Genomic DNA, 21,342 nt, shown 5'->3' with positions numbered 1-21,342 from the left:
TTTGTCAAAAATTAACTATATTATTTTTATAGAGTTAAAAAAAAATAAAAGAGAGAGAAAATAGTTTTATAATTTGATTATTTTTCTTTAGTTATAGTCGAATCTTGAATGATCTAGCAATATTATAGTACTCTATATTTCATCATTTATCCGACAAGACTGATTTTAGAGCAATCCAACTTCATTTGAAATTCAATTTTAAGATTATTAACATTGTTAGAGTAGTAAACTATCACCAAAAAAATTACAGAAACTCTTCTACAGGGTCAATTTTTACACTTTTCCAAAAAATAATAGAAACATTTGGGATTTTCTAACTTTGAGATGTTAAAACATTTGGAAAGGTCTGAAGAAGTCATAATTTGATTTTTTTTTTCTTTAGTTATAGTCGAATTTTGACGAATTTTGAATAATCTGGCAATATTATAGTATTATATATTTCACTAAAACACATTAGATTTATTAATACCGTTAATTAAATATTTATAATTTATTCATTTAATGTTAAGCGGTCGCGATTACACCACTATTGTAATTCTTACTAACTTAATTTTTGTCAAAAATTAACTATATTATTTTTATAGAGTTAAAAAAAAATAAAAGAGAGAGAAAATAGTTTTATAATTTGATTATTTTTCTTTAGTTATAGTCGAATCTTGAATGATCTAGCAATATTATAGTACTCTATATTTCATCATTTATCCGACAAGACTGATTTTAGAGCAATCCAACTTCATTTGAAATTCAATTTTAAGATTATTAACATTGTTAGAGTAGTAAACTATCACCAAAAAAATTACGGGAAACTCTTCTACAGGGTCAATTTTTACACTTTCCCAAAAAATAATAGAAACATTTGGGATTTTCTAACTTTGAGATGTTAAAACATTTGGAAAGGTCTGAAGAAGTCATAATTTGATTTTTTTTTCTTTAGTTATAGTCGAATTTTGACGAATTTTGAATAATCTAGCAATATTATAGTATTATATATTTCACTAAAACACATTAGATTTATTAATACCGTTAATTAAATATTTATAATTTATTCATTTAATGTTAAGCGGTCGCGATTACACCACTATTGTAATTCTTACTAACTTAATTTTTGTCAAAAATTAACTATATTATTTTTATAGAGTTAAAAAAAAATAAAAGAGAGAGAAAATAGTTTTATAATTTGATTATTTTTCTTTAGTTATAGTCGAATCTTGAATGATCTAGCAATATTATAGTACTCTATATTTCATCATTTATCCGACAAGACTGATTTTAGAGCAATCCAACTTCATTTGAAATTCAATTTTAAGATTATTAACATTGTTAGAGTAGTAAACTATCACCAAAAAAATTACAGAAACTCTTCTACAGGGTCAATTTTTACACTTTCCCAAAAAATAATAGAAACATTTGGGATTTTCTAACTTTGAGATGTTAAAACATTTGGAAAGGTCTGAAGAAGTCATAATTTGATTTTTTTTTTCTTTAGTTATAGTCGAATTTTGACGAATTTTGAATAATCTGGCAATATTATAGTATTATATATTTCACTAAAACACATTAGATTTATTAATACCGTTAATTAAATATTTATAATTTATTCATTTAATGTTAAGCGGTCGCGATTACACCACTATTGTAATTCTTACTAACTTAATTTTTGTCAAAATTAACTATATTATTTTATAGAGTTAAAAAAAATAAAAGAGAGAGAAAATAGTTTTATAATTTGATTATTTTTCTTTAGTTATAGTCGAATCTTGAATGATCTAGCAATATTATAGTACTCTATATTTCATCATTTATCCGAGAAGACTGATTTTAGAGCAATCCAACTTCATTTGAAATTCAATTTTAAGATTATTAACATTGTTAGAGTAGTAAACTATCACCAAAAAAATTACAGAAACTCTTCTACAGGGTCAATTTTTACACTTTTCCAAAAAATAATAGAAACATTTGGGATTTTCTAACTTTGAGATGTTAAAACATTTGGAAAGGTCTGAAGAAGTCATAATTTGATTTTTTTTTCTTTAGTTATAGTCGAATTTTGACGAATTTTGAATAATCCCGGCAATATTATAGTATTATATATTTCACTAAAACACATTAGATTTATTAATACCGTTAATTAAATATTTATAATTTATTCATTTAATGTTAAGCGGTCGCGATTACACCACTATTGTAATTCTTACTAACTTAATTTTTGTCAAAAATTAACTATATTATTTTATAGAGTTAAAAAAAATAAAAGAGAGAGAAAATAGTTTTATAATTTGATTATTTTTCTTTAGTTATAGTCGAATCTTGAATGATCTAGCAATATTATAGTACTCTATATTTCATCATTTATCCGACAAGACTGATTTTAGAGCAATCCAACTTCATTTGAAATTCAATTTTAAGATTATTAACATTGTTAGAGTAGTAAACTATCACCAAAAAAATTACGGGGAAACTCTTCTACAGGGTCAATTTTTACACTTTTCCAAAAAATAATAGAAACATTTGGGATTTTCTAACTTTGAGATGTTAAAACATTTGGAAAGGTCTGAAGAAGTCATAATTTGATTTTTTTTTCTTTAGTTATAGTCGAATTTTGACGAATTTTGAATAATCTGGCAATATTATAGTATTATATATTTCACTAAAACACATTAGATTTATTAATACCGTTAATTAAATATTTATAATTTATTCATTTAATGTTAAGCGGTCGCGATTACACCACTATTGTAATTCTTACTAACTTAATTTTTGTCAAAATTAACTATATTATTTTTATAGAGTTAAAAAAAATAAAAGAGAGAGAAAATAGTTTTATAATTTGATTATTTTTCTTTAGTTATAGTCGAATCTTGAATGATCTAGCAATATTATAGTACTCTATATTTCATCATTTATCCGACAAGACTGATTTTAGAGCAATCCAACTTCATTTGAAATTCAATTTTAAGATTATTAACATTGTTAGAGTAGTAAACTATCACCAAAAAAATTACAGAAACTCTTCTACAGGGTCAATTTTTACACTTTCCCAAAAAATAATAGAAACATTTGGGATTTTCTAACTTTGAGATGTTAAAACATTTGGAAAGGTCTGAAGAAGTCATAATTTGATTTTGTTTTTCTTTAGTTATAGTCGAATTTTGACGAATTTTGAATAATCTGGCAATATTATAGTATTATATATTTCACTAAAACACATTAGATTTATTAATACCGTTAATTAAATATTTATAATTTATTCATTTAATGTTAAGCGGTCGCGATTACACCACTATTGTAATTCTTACTAACTTAGTTTTTGTCAAAAATTAACTATATTATTTTTATAGAGTTAAAAAAAAATAAAAGAGAGAGAAAATAGTTTTATAATTTGATTATTTTTCTTTAGTTATAGTCGAATCTTGAATGATCTAGCAATATTATAGTACTCTATATTTCATCATTTATCCGACAAGACTGATTTTAGAGCAATCCAACTTCATTTGAAATTCAATTTTAAGATTATTAACATTGTTAGAGTAGTAAACTATCACCAAAAAAATTACAGAAACTCTTCTACAGGGTCAATTTTTACACTTTCCCAAAAAATAATAGAAACATTTGGGATTTTCTAACTTTGAGATGTTAAAATATTTGGAAAGGTCTGAAGAAGTCATAATTTGATTTTTTTTTCTTTAGTTATAGTCGAATTTTGACGAATTTTGAATAATCTGGCAATATTATAGTATTATATATTTCACTAAAACACATTAGATTTATTAATACCGTTAATTAAATATTTATAATTTATTCATTTAATGTTAAGCGGTCGCGATTACACCACTATTGTAATTCTTACTAACTTAATTTTTGTCAAAAATTAACTATATTATTTTTATAGAGTTAAAAAAAAATAAAAGAGAGAGAAAATAGTTTTATAATTTGATTATTTTTCTTTAGTTATAGTCGAATCTTGAATGATCTAGCAATATTATAGTACTCTATATTTCATCATTTATCCGACAAGACTGATTTTAGAGCAATCCAACTTCATTTGAAATTCAATTTTAAGATTATTAACATTGTTAGAGTAGTAAACTATCACCAAAAAAATTACAGAAACTCTTCTACAGGGTCAATTTTTACACTTTCCCAAAAAATAATAGAAATATTTGGGATTTTCTAACTTTGAGATGTTAAAACATTTGGAAAGGTCTGAAGAAGTCCTGCAAGGATCTGTGGCAATATGACCACAGGAATTTTACATAGCCACGAGGACGAGGTTCAAGGATTTTTTTTTTTTAATTATTTTTTCACACTCTAATTTCTAGCATTCTTTCTCATGTGCGTATTATGTATTATATATTATGTTGATTTCTTAATCTCACCGATCAAGTTAATCAACAATTACTGAAGCTAAAACTTAAAATAAGTATATCAAATTTATAGATACATATATAAATTCCTTTAGTAAATTTGCTTATATACTACTCATACTTTTAGATAAACACATTATGATCGTATTATAGTTATGATTTATATAAAAATAATCTCTACATAATTATAATTTTTTTTAATTATTTCATATAGCGATAATTATATATTTAAAACTATATATACAGTATTAAAGATTTTAAATAGAAAATAATAATTATGTAAAATTAGTTTGATACGATAATTTATTTATTAAAATTACTACCACACACCTCTAAATTTATTTTAGAATCGAATTCTTTATTTTCTCAATATAATATTTTTTTAAGATTATATCCATTTCTCTTTTCTTATTATATAACTTTAATTTTGATATGCTTATTAAGACAATATGTATTTTACTTATATACTATTTACAATAGAAATAATTAAACTAAAATAAGAAATTTTGTCACACCTTTATCAAGATAGAAGATATAATCTATTCATAGCAATAAAATTAAAATTAGTCTATAATATGACTATGTATTAATATTTATTTATATTGTATTATATTTTATTTTAATAAAATATATATTTTATAAATTATAGATTTAAAAGGGAATTATGTGCATGAACTCAAAGTACCACAAATATAAGCCAACTCATTAGACCCACCCACTTTCATCAAATTCCTTATCTCCTCTTTGCTAATATAAGTGGCTATGGTTCTCCACTGCCAGGATAACTAATTCTTCCTCGGCCGTCCTTTCTTCTACTCATTAAATCTACATCGTCCGTTTTTTTCATTACTCTCTTTCTCCAATCTCTACCATACCCATTTTCTGTAAGCAACTAAAACTTCCTCTCCTTCTCCGACAACTCTCTCTATCTCCGCTAGCAATGGCAGCGTCTCTCCAAAACGCCGCGTTTTCCCTCCAAACCAAAATCCCACCATCAGCACGTCTCTCTAGACCCACCACCACCAAACCCCTCAATCTCTCCTTCTCCGGCACTTTTCCTTCTCTCAACCTCACCAACGCCGCCATCAAACACCGCCCCTCTTCCGGCGGGGGCGCAAGCGGAGCCAGAATGTCAGCAACCGCTGCCGGCAGTTACGCTGCCGCCTTAGCCGAAGTAGCCAAATCAAACAACACCCTCGACTCCACCTCTGCCGACGTGGAAAAACTCGAAAAACTTTTCGCGGACCCTGCAGTGCACGATTTCTTCACCAGCCCAGTAATCGACCCGGCAAAAAAGCAACAAGTTATCGACGAAATTTCAAAATCGTCCGAACTGCAACCCCACACCGCCAACTTCTTAAACATCTTAGTGGACGCGAAGAGAATAGATTTGGTGAAAGAAATAGTGAAGGAATTTGAGCTGGTTTATAACAGGTTAACTGACACAGAGTTAGCTGTTGTGACTTCTGTTGTGAAATTGGAGTCTCAGCATTTGGCACAGATTGCAAAACAAGTGCAGAAACTTACGGGTGCTAAAAATGTTAGAATTAAGACAGCTCTTGATCCTAGTTTGGTTGCCGGTTTTACTGTTAGGTATGGCGGTTCTGGGTCCAAGTTGATTGATATGAGTGTTAAGAAACAGTTGGACGAAATCGCTACCCAGCTTGATTTGGGTGATATTGAACTTGCTGTATGATGATTTTTATTTCATCTTGTAATTCTTTTGTAATGTGTATTTTTGTTTGTTTTCCATGTTGAACTTAATTTTGTATTATTGTTAGTTTTTTTTTTCTTAAAAAATACCCTTTTATTATAGAATTTAAATGGTATATGTATTATATATCAATCAAAAGATTGATGGATGGTTTCACTTTGTTTCGATGTTGATTTGAAGTAATTTGAGAGAGAATCTATTTACTTCATATATTAATTCTGACGCGAAATTACATCTTGTGTCACTCGTCGCAATATAATTTGTAAATGTATGAAATGTGGAATGTTAAAAGCATTTAGGTGATAGGTGGAAGGTCAGGGCAGAGACTGTTGTGTGTTGGTGATCTATGTTTGGTAAGTGGCAATCCAGTTAAAAGAGACAGGCTCCTTTTGTGCCTCAGGCACAAAAGATATCAAGATTTAGCCTGAAGATATGCCTGATTGCTGCAACTGCAAGTGGATTCGGAAGAGAAGATGGAAGTGTGCTGTCAAGGAGAGATTTCGCTTGGTGAGTTCCTCTGCACAATTTCATTGTTCTTCTGGTTTATTCCAGCAGTCTTTACTGGAATAAACGAAGTACCCTTCTCATTTTAAACCCAGCATGTTCTTATTATGCTTTGTATGATGAATGTCCAAAATTTATTTAAGAATACACTTCTGATATATGATCTTGTCATGCTGTTATGAACATAGAGCTGTGTTCTTGCTTATGCTTTTGATTTCAAATTGACATAGTACTGATGTTCTAACCTTATGTTTTATAAAATTAAGAAATTTGATTACTTGAATATGATAAGTCATGTTAATTACAAGTTTTCACAGCTTAAAGGAATCTTAAAGTATGCATTATAGTCTTAATTAGTCATCTAATTTTGTAAATTAAAAGCTAAGCTCGTATTAAAATGCAAGTCATATAAGCTTGAGCTTATAAAGTTGGCTAATGAAACCAACATGTTGAGACTTTTTCCATAGTTTAATGGGCTCCCAAAAAAGGCTTTGCAATTCTTAATTTAGGAACTTTTGATAGATACCTTAAAATTAATAAAAAATTATTATTTTTGCTGCATAATTTTTTTTTTAAAAAAATACAGTTTTTTAATTTTCTTAAAAAATACGTTGTGATTATTTTATTAAAAAACAATCAATACCGTATTTTTTTAGAAAAAATTTAAAAAATATATTTTTAATATTTTCACAAAGTAAAAATAAACAACAAAAATTTACACCTATTTTTTATAAAAAATAAAAAAAAATAGATATTTTTATTATTCTTTTTTATAATTTATGCATCTCATTTATATTGGCTTTAAGTAGTGAATTTTGTAAATTGAGATAAATTTGTACAAAATTAATACCGTGAGTAGCAAAAAAAAAAAAAAAGAAAAATTTGACATGGATTAATGTTCATTAGTAATAGAACCAGACGAATGTTTCTCTGTATAGAATTCGTCTTAATAAAGCAACTAGCACTCGCAATTTTTATGATTAGGGCAGGGCCATAAAATGATGTAATCTACTCTACCTCCATTCAAGTTTTACTTGTCAATAAGTTTATTTAAACTCAGATTAGTTACCATTATAACTTTAGTTTATTTTTATGCATAATTTCAAACACTTATAAATTTAATTCTAAAATTGTCGAGTTTAAGTGTCAATGTCGTTTATTCTTGAGAATGAGATGTCTTATATTTAAATTATCTCTTCCATTAAATAAAAATCCATTTTTACGATGAGTATTGTGGAGTCTTCTGTCTATGGCCTAATGTAATAATATTATTTCTATTGAAAAAACCATAATTAATAATATAGAACATTATTATAAAGTATAGTGTTTTACATTTTATAAAAATAAAACAATTAATTAATCATTGCATATTAAGTCGATAACTTATTTAAAATAGTAATTTAATCAAGCTTAATAAAAATTAAATTCAAAATATCAAATTTGAATAATAATTACGTAGCTCATAGTTCAGATAAAAGTTTTATCTACGATTAACTTTCATTAAATTGCATTTAAAAATATCAATAAATTAATCTATTAACATTCGAACAGAATTTAAAAGATTAATTATATTTTACATTAAACCTTCAGAATTTCTCAGACGAACAAAAATAATGTAAATATACTCATTCTTTTAAGGGGGGAAAATTGTAGTAAAGACAATAGAGGACGAGGCAGCTTCACCAGAAGGATCCAATAATAATAAGGCAGCGTTTGGCCCCACACCATTAAACTGCCAGTCCCACCGCGTTTATGGTATCTACGTTTCCTTAGCACACAATATGAAAGCAAACATAAGCTATTGCTTTACTGAAATAATTTATTTTCTTTATTTCAAACGAAAATTAATTAATTAATCTCTAAAGGAATAGGAAAAAGAAGGAAAAAAAAAAAAAAAACAGGAGAAGCCTTCGATCGTAAGGAAGTAGCAGTAGCTTAAACAGCTTCTTCTAATCACGCGTCTCTTAAGTGTAGCAGGTTTTTTTATTATTTTTTTATTTCATTTTTTTCGATTTAAAAAGTTTTAAAAAAATATCTTTTGTTTCTTATATATATAAACAGAGACACAATTAACACAGGAACAGAGACAAATTATAGATATTAATCGCTGGGTTTTGTGATCTGATAGCGAAAAGGAAGACTCATGTCGATGCTGGATTCTTTCTTCAACAAGGGCTTTAAAGCTACCAAATGGTATAACTTTGATCTCTTTTATAGTTTTTATGATCAAATTCTTTGATAATTCTTATTTTTCTGGAGTGTATTTTTATCAATTTATTTGAGGTTGAATGCTATGGTTCTGTTATTTTTGGGGGCTAAAAGGTACGATCTTTTTGTTGATTATGCACAGTAAAACCCTACTTAAATTGACAATACCGCGAATAAAGTTGTTAAGGAATAGGAGAGAGATTCAGATAAAGCAAATGCGTAGAGACATTGCTAAACTTCTTGAAACTGGTCAAGAAGCCACTGCTCGTATTCGGGTACTATTTCTCATTCTATTTTATTTACTAATTTCTGTTCTAAAAGAATTTTTATATGTGTAGCATGGTTAAATTTTGATTCTTTTGTTTCACATTTCAGGTAGAGCATATAATAAGAGAAGAGAATATGATGGCTGCTCAAGAGATTCTTGAGCTTTTCTGTGAGCTTATCTCTGTGCGCCTTCCAATCATTGAAGCACAAAGGTTCCTTTTTTTCTTTCTTTATCAAATATGCTTCACTTGTAGATGGTTGTGCAATTAATATTATGCAAGTTGGGATTGGCATGAGTGCACAGATTTAATAGTGTAAAATATTTTTGTCGTGCAAAAATGAAGCTGCATTTTGGTGGGAATTTGGGATCATAATAAAATGACTTGTTATTATAAAAAGAAAAATGGAAAAATAAGGAAAGAGCACAGGGGAAGAAAAAGGTTTGGATATATGTGATTCGAAAGCACCCACTTTGTATTTGAATCATCATTTTCGTAGGGAAAATGAAAGCGACGGTGATCGCTCTAAGTTTCAATGGATTCAACTCGGATAAATAAACTGAGTATTTAATAATTATGGTATGCAGTCAGGAAGATGCTACGTTAGTGGCTTTTATGGTAAGATATCTTGTTTTTTGATCGTCTAGGATGATTGTCTAGGATGGAGTAATATTATTCTGTGCTGAAGAAGACACTATGTCATCTTCTTCTGATTTCCAGAGGGCTCATAAATTGCTCATCATAGCCATGAATTGTTTATAGATATTGATTAAATTATTATCTTAAACTATTAGGCTTACTTGAAAACCCCTTCTGCCAATGTAACTTGACGCAAATTCAATTCTCAATCTAGTTAAATGGATCTTTTTCCCTTTATTTAGCTCAGTTTAAGGTCCCATCCCCTATTCCAAATAAATCAAAATGACAGAATGGAAGTTCAAAAATAATTGTTGTTAATATTAGAGAAATGCATCAGGAGAAGGACTGATACTGTAGTTATATTGTTTTGAATATCATGTTCGCTTGACATTGATAATGTCCTATATTGTTCTAAATAACATGTTCAGTTGACATTGTATCTTGCAAGTACTTTTTACAGTTAATATGCTGCCAAGCTCTATTGCTGCTTACTTTATTTAATTCATCAGCTCTTCACAGTTAATATTGTTATATAATCAAATGAGTGAAAAAGAACCTCTATACAGAGTCAAAAGTTCACATTCTTTTAGAAATTGAATTAAGGGCCAATTTATTTCAGGGAATGCCCTTTAGACTTGAAAGAAGCAATATCTAGCATCTGTTTTGCGGCGCCAAGATGTGCCGATCTGCAAGAGTTGCTGCAGGTTCAGATGCTATTTGTTTCCAAGTATGGAAGGGAATTTGTAGCTGCTGCTACCGAGCTTATGCCAGAATGTGGTGTCAATCGCCAGGTTGATGAACTGTCCTATTGGATTTCAACTCGGTTATAATAAAATTTAACATGCTAAATTCCTTTCATATTCTGACATTATCCTGTAAATTAAAATGATGCAGTTGATAGAACTCTTATCGGTTCGTGCTCCTTCACCTGATGTAAAGTTGAAGCTGCTGAAGGAAATTGCTGAAGAGCATGAATTAGATTGGGATCCTGCTGCTTCTGAAACTGAGCTTTTAAAAAAGCATGAAGATTTATTGGTAAGTGATACTATATGGCTGCCTCAGTTCTTGTTCTCTTTCCCTGCCTGACATGCAACCCTTATTTGTCAGAATGGTCCAACACAATTTGTCAGCGGGTCTAAATTGCCCCTTCCAGAGGAGAAACATGAAGAAGCATTGAATTCTGTTCCTGATCAGGCCCATAATGAACAGCCAGATTCTGATTCAGATTTTGAGACGTTAGATTTTCCTGAAGTTCCTAAAGTGGCCTTACGGCCAAGTGCAAATACTGCCTCTGCACCAGAAATGTTACCCATACCACCTGCTGCACAACGTGGAATTGAGCATGAACCATCAAATCTCTCTGCAAATTATGAAAATTTAGCACAGGAATGTCATCTAGAGAATGAGGATCTGACTGAAGAAGAGCCAGTGGCTACCAAGGATGGAACTGCCAATATTGTAGATGCCAAGGAAGAAAAACAGTTTTTGCCATTTATTTCTCCTCCAGTATCGTCTACATCCTTTTCTACAAGACCGAGTACTTCACCTCCTATCTCGAGGACAAAAAGTGAGTTCAATGTGGATCTGCAGGATGTTATAGCTGCTGCTCAAGCTGCTGCAGAAACTGCTGAACGTGCAGCAGCAGCAGCTCGCTTGGCAGCTACTCTTGCACAGGCCAGGATTAGTGTGCTCACCAAGAAAAACAGTGAGAAGTTCCCCGAGTGTAGTGATGAGAATCCATTTCATGTAGATACTCCTGATCAATCACCTACGACGGAAAAACCACATTTTGGTCATCAGCACTCTTTTGATGGTCCCAGTGGGGTTTCTAGTTATCTGCACTTGCATCAACAACATGAAGACCACCAACCATCAGAGTTGCATGATCTTCCTTCATTTGAAAAACTTAAGATGGAATATGATTCTCCCCCTAGTGATCTTGTTCATGAGCAACAGTCCGTTCGTCACCAACCACAGAGATTGCCCTCAATGGATGATGATGCATACTTTTCATACCCTAATTTGTTTACGTCACAGAACCCAAATCTTGGATCCAGTGCTCAATCCGGGACAGGCAATTCTCATTCGGCGCATGATGTTTGAGTTGTTAAAGTCTTTGAGCATCTATTTTCAAGTCTTGCGAGTGAGTGAACTTAAAGCTATCGCATACCTACGATATGGTGTTGATTTTCCTTTCTGTTTTATTTGTAAAGTGATGGAATCATTAGCTGTTATAGAACGATTTTGTTCATGGCTGCTATTGTGTTCAAGCAGGTTGGATAAAGAAATTTCTACTACCATAGTGGCTGAGAAGCCATCTCAGATGATTTGTTCTGTGATATGCTAATGAGGTTAGTCCTGTGATGTGTTGATGAGGTTTAGGAAATTTTTTTGTATAAAAACAGTCATCTATAGGTAAATAAATATCCTTTCTCTTTGAAAAATGTTTTAGTATACTTGGAGCAGCCTGCCTGGCTGTTTCTTAATTTTATGATAACTCACAGTAAACAAGAAGAATTGACTTGAACATGTCTGCTACACCTGCAGAATCGTCCTCCTTCCTAGTTTCAATTTTCAAGAATAATGCCCACAGAGATATCCTCACTGTGGTCAAGGAGACTCCACTCCCCCACAAGAGAGGCTGATGCCTATAGAAACCACAGCTAGATTCTTTACAGAACAGAATCTAATAGCTTCCCCTTTCTTTCTTTTCGGGTTTCATATCCGTCCAGGCGTAAAATTTCCAGTTTGGAAATTTAGTCTTGAACTTTTGTCATTCTTTTTTTCTTTTTCCCCCCTTTTCTGATCCTTTTTCATGTAATGCAATGCAAACTTAATATTCAATTTTGTTTGCATTTCCATCTCAACAAAAGTCTTTATCATATCAACCAGAGCAAATTTTTGATATCTGATATTTTTTGGGAATTTATCTATAATCAAGCGAATCCAAGTTCCAGAGCACTTTCATTTCGGCCAATTTATATACATATAAGAGTTCAATTTTAACAAAAAATTTACATGAATGAATAATTTTAACGAGTATAATTCTTTCATTATTAATGTACACAAATAATTTTAATTTTTAGAATTAATATATTAATTATATTTCAATATCAATCTATAAATATAATTTATACACGATTTTTTAAAAATAATTTTAAAATATCTTCAATTATATCATTAAAGCATATAATTTTTTTAATAGTAATTTTTTAGAATAATATTTATAATAAAAGTAACAGTGATAATAGTAAGAACTCGTGCAATATAGACATGGTACAATCAAAACCAAGGGAAAGAAGATTTTTTTTCTTCTTTTTAGAATTCTCTAGAAAGGAATAAAAAAAAAAAAAAGAGAAGCTCATAAATAACAATAAAGTAAGAATTCATAAAGATCATTTGATGATGAAGAGGGTACCCTCTGATTTCATGCCACTGGTAAATAACATAATTACAATTAAACATGCTTAGGAGGAACAGATCAATTTAATCAATGGGAGAAAATAAATTAAACTAGAAAGAAGCATATATTTGCTGTGAGCAAAAGATGAAAACAACCGCCTTAGGCCACATTCATGGAATAAAAAAATAAAAACATCAGATTCACTGTGGCAGCAGATGACACAAATTGCACCTCAACAACTCTGACTCATATGCACAAATGTAATGAATACAATGCAGAATGGACTTACAGGAGAGGCTTAAATCAGGAATATCTTCACCAAATCAGGAAGGGAAAGGGAAAAAAAGAAGGTGGTAAAATTATGACTAAAAAAAAAAAGGTAGTGAGTATTTTCTCCTCTTTACTTGTAACTGTGCCAGGGTCACCTTGGACCAGATAACTCGACTGCATGCAGATTTTCTGTTGAGTCTACAATCCAGTCAGAATTAGGATGAGGGGCTAGGTCAATCTCCTGCCGGAGAACTTCCACCTTTTGCCACTCATCCCATCTTTCTGCCAAACCATCGCCTTCAAGCATTCTAACTACTTCTGACATTTTAGGTCGGTCCATCGGGGAGCCTTGTGTACAGAGCAATGCTACCTGGATTAGCTGCTCTACCTCTGCTTCTACATATTTGCTCTGGAGATCAGGATCAACCAGCATTTCTAACTTTTTCTCTTTCAGAAGTCCTTTTACCTGAGGCGACGGGTCACATCAGATGCATGAAAAGTTAGTGGCTCTGAATTTATTTAACAAGGGAAAAAACTGATAATGGGAGCAAAAACAGAAAAATCTAGAAAAGTATACACTTCATCCACTTTCAAAGAGTTAGAAAAAGCCAATAATTTTCCTTTTTTTGAAAATAAAGGATGCTAGATGCCCATGACTGGGATTTCGATTGCTAACTAGGCATCAATGTAGCTTTTCCTAAACACATTGAATGATCCATACATTATATAGGCAGAAAACAGTAAACCAACACCAATGATGGAGTGCATACCCAATCAAGTAACATGACATCATCGTCATTTGCGAGCCGAGCAAGGTCAAAAGCCCTTTGTCCAGTAATTAGCTCCAGAAGCATGATTCCGTACCCAAAAACATCAGTTTTTTCAGATGATTTTCCAGTAGAGAGGTATTCTGGAGCTATATGCCCGATTGTACCACGGACAGCAGTGGTGACATGAGTATCCTTGTAATCCATCAATTTGGCCAACCCAAAGTCCCCAACAACAGCCTCAAATTCCTCATCCAACAAAATATTTGCAGCTTTAACATCACGATGAATAATTTTTGGGTCACAATGATCATGCAAATAAGATAATCCCCTCGCAGATCCCAGTGCAATTCGTTTCCGCGTTGGCCAATCAAGAGGAGGTTGGGATGGTGGGCGTTCTACAAGTATCCATCCAATAAATTAATGATAGTAATGAAAGATAACATAGAGGGTCAATATTCAGGTAAAAACACAACTAGTCAATCATATTGTGGAAAAAAGATGTGAGGAAGCACTTAAAATATCACTTATATATATGTGAAACAAGAGAAAGCTTTACCTCTTAAACATGATGCAACACTTCCATTTGCCATGTAGGGATAAACAAGCAGCCGTTCAGTTGGCGTCATGCAAAACCCACGCAACCTGAGGAGATTGCGATGCACGGCCATGCTAATCATCTCTACTTCTGTTTGAAATTGTAGCTCCCCTCCAGGTGTACGCTCTTCTTTGAGTCTTTTGACAGCTACCAGTGTGCCATCTGCTAGCCGCCCTTTGTAAACCTTACCAAATCCTCCTCTACCAAGAATGTTTTTGTTGCTGAAGCTATCTGTTGCAACTTGTAATTCTCGCAGTGAAAACCTTTTAAGCTGTCCCAAATGAACTTCAGGATCCTCCTCGGCTGCAAGGATAGACACTTGATTATCAACCTGTCATTGAAGACATGCATTCACTATTCAGTCAAAACACTAACCAGGTACATCAAAGAAGAATTCTTGAGGTTTTCGACGACGCCACCAAGCAAATGCTAATGCAGGTGCAGCAAATAGTAAGGCTGCACCAGCAGCTACTCCTCCAGCAATAGCTCCAGTTGCACTATTCCCTCCTGAGAAGGTAGAGGAAATGAAAGAAAATGAAGATATGAAATACGTTTCTAAAGTATAGCAAATAATTGTTGCCAACCACTTTCAATCAATTTATAATTTATAGATAATAAAATGCAATCTTAATATTCTGAAAAATGTCAGAAGAGTCATTAGTAATTAATGTGAAAAAGATCTGCAGATATATTGGTGAAAAGTAAATAGCCTTTGTACTTGGAATCAAAAGGAACACAGCACAAAAAAATGATGGAAAAACAACAGCGAAAATAGGGTTTTATCTGGACCATAAGATAAAGGTGCGAGAAGGATTCACTTTCGGCAAATATAACTCCAAATACATCCAATCTTATGGCAACTGTATGTCACCTCTCTATACTATCCAACAAGGGATCAACTGCAAAGTTACTTCAATGATCTGGTCAGTACCATTGAATCAGTTGCTTTTCTTTATTCTAGCCTTGGGAGAAGGTCAATTGTCAAACCGAAATCAATTTACCTTCTCAAAAGTGCAATTATTTTTAAGAAATTCATAACTTAGGATCTCTTTATACTACTTACATTGCACATTCAAGTAGATATCCTAGTTACTTAGTTTGCATTTCCAGGAACGTTTAGCAAAAGACCAAAGAAATTCAAGCATAGATGACAAGCCGAATCAAATTCCAAAAAAAGGACCAAGTACACCATTAGGCAAAGACATAACACGGCGAGTAACATCACCTTCAATCGCAAAGTTTCAAAGAAAGAAAATGAATGGAAGATTACCTGGTGCAGAAATGGGGGGTGGGGGAACAAATGGAGGAGGAGGTGAAAATGGAGGAGACCCTGGGCAGGGATGCCCAGTAACCGGGCCACAAAGATCCAAATTGTTAGCAAAACTGCAAGGCAAACAAGCTTTTTAGAATTTTTCCCAAAATAGGCAGTGAAATCATATAAGATCGATTTATTAGCAAACAACCTAATGGGAGTGAACAGTGAGAATGATCCATTATCTGGAACAACTCCAGAGAGATGGTTGTTTGATAGATCCCTGCACGCCAAAGTACAACAATTAAACACATTAATCTACCACCAGATATTAACCCTTGGAGTATGTGTGCACACAAGCTGAAATAAGAATTTCCTTCATGATGCTTATTGAGATGAGCTAGGCACTCACAATACTTGTAGTGATGAAATATTAGTCAATGACATAGGAATGCGACCGGTCAAGGTGTTGTTGTTAAGCCGACTATCCTTGCACAAACAAGAACGAAAGGTATAATTATCATCCAAAACCAGTCAATAGATGCAACTGAAATTAAAATCATTAGTAAAACAGCATAAATGTGCATTACGCTTGAAGCAGGAAATCCACAAGGCAAAAACATATGTGTGTACACATGCATGGTTATCGGTTAGGGTGGGTGTGGCTATTTTGGGTGTGCAAAATCCAGTTCATAACTTTAACTACAAATTTCAAAGTCAAAGACTATCCAATCAAACATTATATAGTCCAACTTTCACTTGCAAAATTATTAAATGGCACAATAGGCAGATTAAAACATGGTGTCATATATTACAAAATGTGAAGTGAAAGGGAATAACAGGAAATTTAGAAGAGATTGCCATGTTATATCCTTTTGGCAGCTACGTATTTACACGATGAACTTAGATACTTAGGTGCAAAATACTTACAGGAACCGTAATTTTGACAGCTTTCCCAAACTTTCTGGGATGGGGCCAGTAAAACTATTTAAGTAAAGATCCAAGCTGACCAAGCTAGTCAGATTCCCAAGATCACTAGGAATTGGTCCGCTTATGTTATTACTGTAGAGCTCCCTGTCATAAACAATTAGCTTAATGAATCAAGCAAGAGAAGTTTCAAGATGAAATAAGATTTTCAACTATTGACTTGCATAATTGATGCAATATTAAAAAAATGACCAAGCAATGTTCAGAAAATTTATTAGATGGTAGCATATCATTTTGATCTATCCAAAGACGGCATAACTGAAGGAACTTCGCAGTGCATATAATTTATCTTACCAAGAGATTTAATTGGACGGCAGGACCTGATTTACACATTAATTAGTCTGCACTTTTGCGCTATGCTGTCACTAAGGATGGACAACCAATGATGCATGTTAATGCCATCATCTATATCAATCAGCAGAGATCATTAACCAATTTTAGATATACCAACTAAGGAACTTTTTCCTTACGACAGAAAATATACATTGTAACTCCGTGCAGAATCTCATAACTGTTGCATGTAACCAGATTCTGGCTAGAAGTATATTTACACCAGATATCCAGGCACCAAAACAATCAAACATTTCATGTTCATCAGCAGTTCATTGGTCTGTCAACTCTGCTGGTTTTAAGATAAAATCTTGGTTGAATACAATTTGGTTAAAAGAGCACCATAATCTGCATGTCCGTAAGTCGTGACTTCGTAAAACAATGATCTGATTATAAACAATTTTGTTAACCATTTCAGTGAGGGAAGAGGGTTAAGATGATGAGACCCTTCTCATAGAATTGCGTCTGCATAAGCCCAGTTACAGGGAAACTGTCAGATATGACCTTCTCCTGCGGATTAGTCTAACATTTCCCCAGATATCAAACAACATCTTTAGGAGAAACCAGCAACAGTCTTATCTAATTTCTTTTCTCTAACTCGCCAAACATCTGAAGAAAAATCTCATTGGGCCAAAAATTGCTTTCTAACTCCTTATTCATGACATGGATTCTCATTTGGGCCAAAAATTGCTCTGCAACACCTTACTCATTCATAACATGGAGTAAATGAGGTTAAAAACAACAAGTTCATTAAGTTTTCCTTCTCTTCCCTATCAGTTCAGACATTAAAAACTTTAGCTTTTGAATATAAATTTTAATAGCACATTTCAGAAATCTGTTCTCTGGTCTCTAATCTAAGTGACAAGATGACTCTAGTGGAAAAGGACGGTAAAAAAGCTTGAAAGTCTTCCCATGAACAAAAACAAGATGAAAAGACTGTAGACCATGTCCTAAAAAAATTAAACTTTCATTTTTATATGAAGGGGAAGGGGGGATATGGCCAATAACGGCACATAAGCACCAATAGATGTAAGAAGAAAATTAGTGAATTGCACTGTCGGTGTGCCAATTCAACGAAAAAAGAAAAAAAGAGAAGTAAACTGAAAAAGTAGAGATGATGACTTACAGGTACTGCAAGTTTTTTAGCAGGCCAAGCTGTGGAACAAGCTGACCAGACAAAGCAGCATTTCCAAGATCACTGAGATATAAAGAAGAAACATCATATAAGTGGCAGAATAAAAGGAATAGAAATCTGAATAATTACATTATAATTATATGCCTGGAATAGGTCATACAGCAAGAAGCTTACACTCTTATAACACTATTGTCATTGTTGCATGTGACGTGAAACCAGGTGCAAGGGTTGACAAGAGTAGGATCCCAACTTTGTAGGACATTGTTAGGATCAATCAAGTTGCTTCGCAGGCTGTGCAATGCATCACCTGTTTAGATGAAATACTTAGGAAACAACACTAACCAACAAGATACTACAGAAGGCATATAGCAGATAAGAATGAACCAAAGAACAGATACAATGGAGTGCAGATTATCAAAAGCATCGACTGTGATCATAAATATCTATTAGATTCTAGAGACTTAATTTTTCAGTGTTATAGATTTTAACATTGTATGCATGAAAAGATCATGTATTTCTGTTAGAAAAAAGGGATTCATTAAAAGTCATCAACAGAAATGACATACACAAAGGAGATGATTCTTTAAAATGAAATAGCATAGAGTTTAAGGATTTCTCCAGCAAACAGGGATGGAACAAATAAATTAGGAACGTTATATTCAAAGTGCCATTTCGTCTATGAAGCACAATCCAATGCCGAAAATGTATCTGTCCACTAAAGCCATGGGCAAATTTAGATTCTTGAACAAAGGCATTTTGACACGGAAGAAAAGGAAAATAAAAAATGTCTTGAGAAATTTTCCCATTAAACTGCAAAAGCCATTTTGACTTAAGCCCTGGTTTCAAGTCATAAATAGAACAAACTGTCAATATTTATAGAATGAACTAAAAGATCAAAACCAAACTGATATAAATTTCTCATAGAAAATGAATAGCAAAAGCAATAAAAGCTAGCAAATAATGAAGAATTCAATAAGATCACCAGTGATTATTATCACAAAAGTACATGTACTACTGTACAAACAGCCATTACTATTCATTACCCAAAATAATTAATAAGAAGAACAAACAGAAACCTCTTACTAAATCCAAAGAAACTCATTACTATAAATCAACAAACAAAGCAAAAACCAAGATCAAAAGTCTTCAAATTTTAAAAAGGAAAATAAGCCCCTGGTAAAATGAAGTACTAGAAAGCAATAAATAGAAGACACAAACCTTCCATATTACCCAAAACCAACTGCCATAATAATGGATGCAGCAACGACAAGATCAACCAAATAAAACCCAGGACTCCAACTTTCCTCTCCATCACCCAAACGAAAAAAACACCCACTTCACTCCTTTAAAAATTTAGCCTCTTAAACTCCTCAGATCCAAACAACAACACACCAAAACCCACCTCACCATCACCTAGCAAAAAAAAAAATGAAACACAAGAACAAGAAAAACAAACCCAGAAATATTTTTTAACTATATTTATGAGAAAAAAAAAAAAAAAAGAACACCCCAAAAGAAAAGCCCTAACTTTATTCTAAAATCTTATTATAAATCCACCATTATCCTCTAAATTACCCTCTATAATACAATCACAGTCCCAAAAGCAAGCAAGGTAGCCCTGATCTTTCTTTCTGTCTTTCTTTCTTTACCCTTCTCTCTCACTAATTCAGCTTCAAAAAGGCAAACCAAAAACAAAAAATATGAAAATCCGATTTTTTTTTAATTTTCACTGCTTTCCTTTTTAGCCCACAAAGAGAGAGAGTAAGAGCAAAACTCGAAAAGAAATAAACTTTTCTCTTCCTTTTTTAAGCTTCACTTAACTGTGTGTTTGTTCTCTCTCTCTTACAGGTTTCAAGAGACAGATTTATTTATTTAAAACAAAAAAAAGAATTTAATTTAATGAGTGTAAGTAAGTGAGCTGCCCGGACGGAGAAGTGAGTGACTGACCGCTGCCCAGACGCAGTAAAAAAAACAAAAACGCAATCGCGCTATGTCGTGGAAAGTGATGTGACCCGTGTAAAAACACCGTTTATCGGTCAAAATGTGGGCTCCACCTACCTTTTTTATTTTTATTATTTTATAATTTTTGTTTGCCATGTCAGATTCGGTCCAAATCGTTATAATTGCATTAGCCATGTTTATGCTTTGGAGCAGTGATTATTGCTGCTTTTCTTTACTTTTACTTTTTCTTTTAAACCCCCAAAAATTAAAATTTAATACACATGAGATCTGATTTCATAAATAAAAAAATTTAGAATAGGGTTTTATTTTATATTATATGAAATTATTTATAGTAAATACAAAAAATTATTTGTCTCTTATTATATATAATTTACAGTCTATTAAATTATTTATGAACTAAAATATAAAATACTATAACATTTATTTTATAATATATTTTACGTGAATTTATATAAATAAAAAAATAAGTAAACATTGTTAGATATATATAAAACAGTATTCAATTATTAATATTTTTTTATTCAGTTCAGTTGAGTTATTAATAGTTATTTAGTGATTTCCGTTTCTAGAATAGAGACATGACGGAACGGTCCAACGTCAAAATACGGGAGTGGTACTGGAACGGGGCAAAGAGGATTTTGTGATTAGGACAGCCCCCGCTTTTTTTAATCCCTACTTTTGGTTTCTTTCTTTCATTATTTATCAAATAATTAATATTCTAATTGTCTGAAATTTACTACTTTCTCCCTCTCATTTTAATATTATACTCTTATTTTTAGTCTCATTAAAAATTAGATTTTAAATTTTATAGCTTTTAATAATTATTTCAAAATTTTAAAATAAATATTTATTTATTTAATTTATTTTCAAATATATTTTCAGATAACAATTTATAAAATTTTACAGTAAAAAAAATAATATAGAATTTTGAAATAATTTATGA

At 31.8% G+C, this 21,342-nt stretch overlaps 3 protein-coding genes across 7 annotated transcripts; 2 read left to right on the top strand and 1 right to left on the bottom strand.

Moving 5' to 3' along the window:
- The first annotated feature begins 5,119 nt into the window (after positions 1–5,119).
- Positions 5,120–6,237, top strand: LOC125369345 (ATP synthase subunit delta, chloroplastic). The gene has a single exon (XM_048371362.1). It carries the CDS (start codon positions 5,305–5,307, stop codon positions 6,058–6,060), a length of 756 nt encoding a protein of 251 aa, XP_048227319.1. The 5' UTR covers positions 5,120–5,304; the 3' UTR covers positions 6,061–6,237.
- A 2,149-nt stretch (positions 6,238–8,386) lies between these two features.
- On the top strand, positions 8,387–12,017 carry LOC8259381. Of its 4 annotated transcripts, none has more exons than XM_002534445.4 (7): positions 8,387–8,559; positions 8,711–8,775; positions 8,933–9,065; positions 9,166–9,269; positions 10,315–10,486; positions 10,590–10,730; positions 10,803–12,017. In XM_002534445.4, the coding sequence occupies exons 2-7, from the start codon at positions 8,726–8,728 to the stop codon at positions 11,796–11,798; spliced, it is 1,596 nt and encodes a 531-aa protein (XP_002534491.1). In that variant the 5' UTR covers positions 8,387–8,559; positions 8,711–8,725; the 3' UTR covers positions 11,799–12,017. The 4 variants fall into 4 exon arrangements, with proteins under 4 accessions (XP_002534491.1, XP_015584008.1, XP_015584005.1 ...); XM_015728522.3 differs by having other exon boundaries at positions 8,661–8,775; XM_015728519.3 differs by having other exon boundaries at positions 8,644–8,775.
- Positions 12,018–13,199: 1,182 nt separating this feature from the next.
- On the bottom strand, positions 13,200–20,302 carry LOC8259380 (somatic embryogenesis receptor kinase 2). Of its 2 annotated transcripts, XM_015728518.3 has the most exons (12): positions 20,013–20,302; positions 19,656–19,850; positions 18,612–18,744; positions 18,429–18,500; positions 16,916–17,059; positions 16,398–16,469; positions 16,197–16,268; positions 16,004–16,116; positions 15,109–15,240; positions 14,695–15,036; positions 14,139–14,533; positions 13,200–13,834 (listed from the first exon to the last, which is right to left on the bottom strand). In XM_015728518.3, the coding sequence occupies exons 2-12, from the start codon at positions 19,747–19,749 to the stop codon at positions 13,520–13,522; spliced, it is 1,884 nt and encodes a 627-aa protein (XP_015584004.1). In that variant the 5' UTR covers positions 19,750–19,850; positions 20,013–20,302; the 3' UTR covers positions 13,200–13,519. The 2 variants fall into 2 exon arrangements, with proteins under 2 accessions (XP_015584004.1, XP_015584003.1); XM_015728517.3 differs by having other exon boundaries at positions 19,656–20,302.
- Positions 20,303–21,342: the final 1,040 nt, after the last annotated feature.

Source organism: Ricinus communis, chromosome 2 (assembly GCF_019578655.1).
Source record: "Ricinus communis isolate WT05 ecotype wild-type chromosome 2, ASM1957865v1, whole genome shotgun sequence".
NCBI classification, from domain to species: Eukaryota; Viridiplantae; Streptophyta; class Magnoliopsida; order Malpighiales; family Euphorbiaceae; genus Ricinus; species Ricinus communis.
The sequence above is the reverse complement of the archived record's forward strand: the minus strand, read 5'-3'. Positions and strand labels throughout refer to the sequence as shown.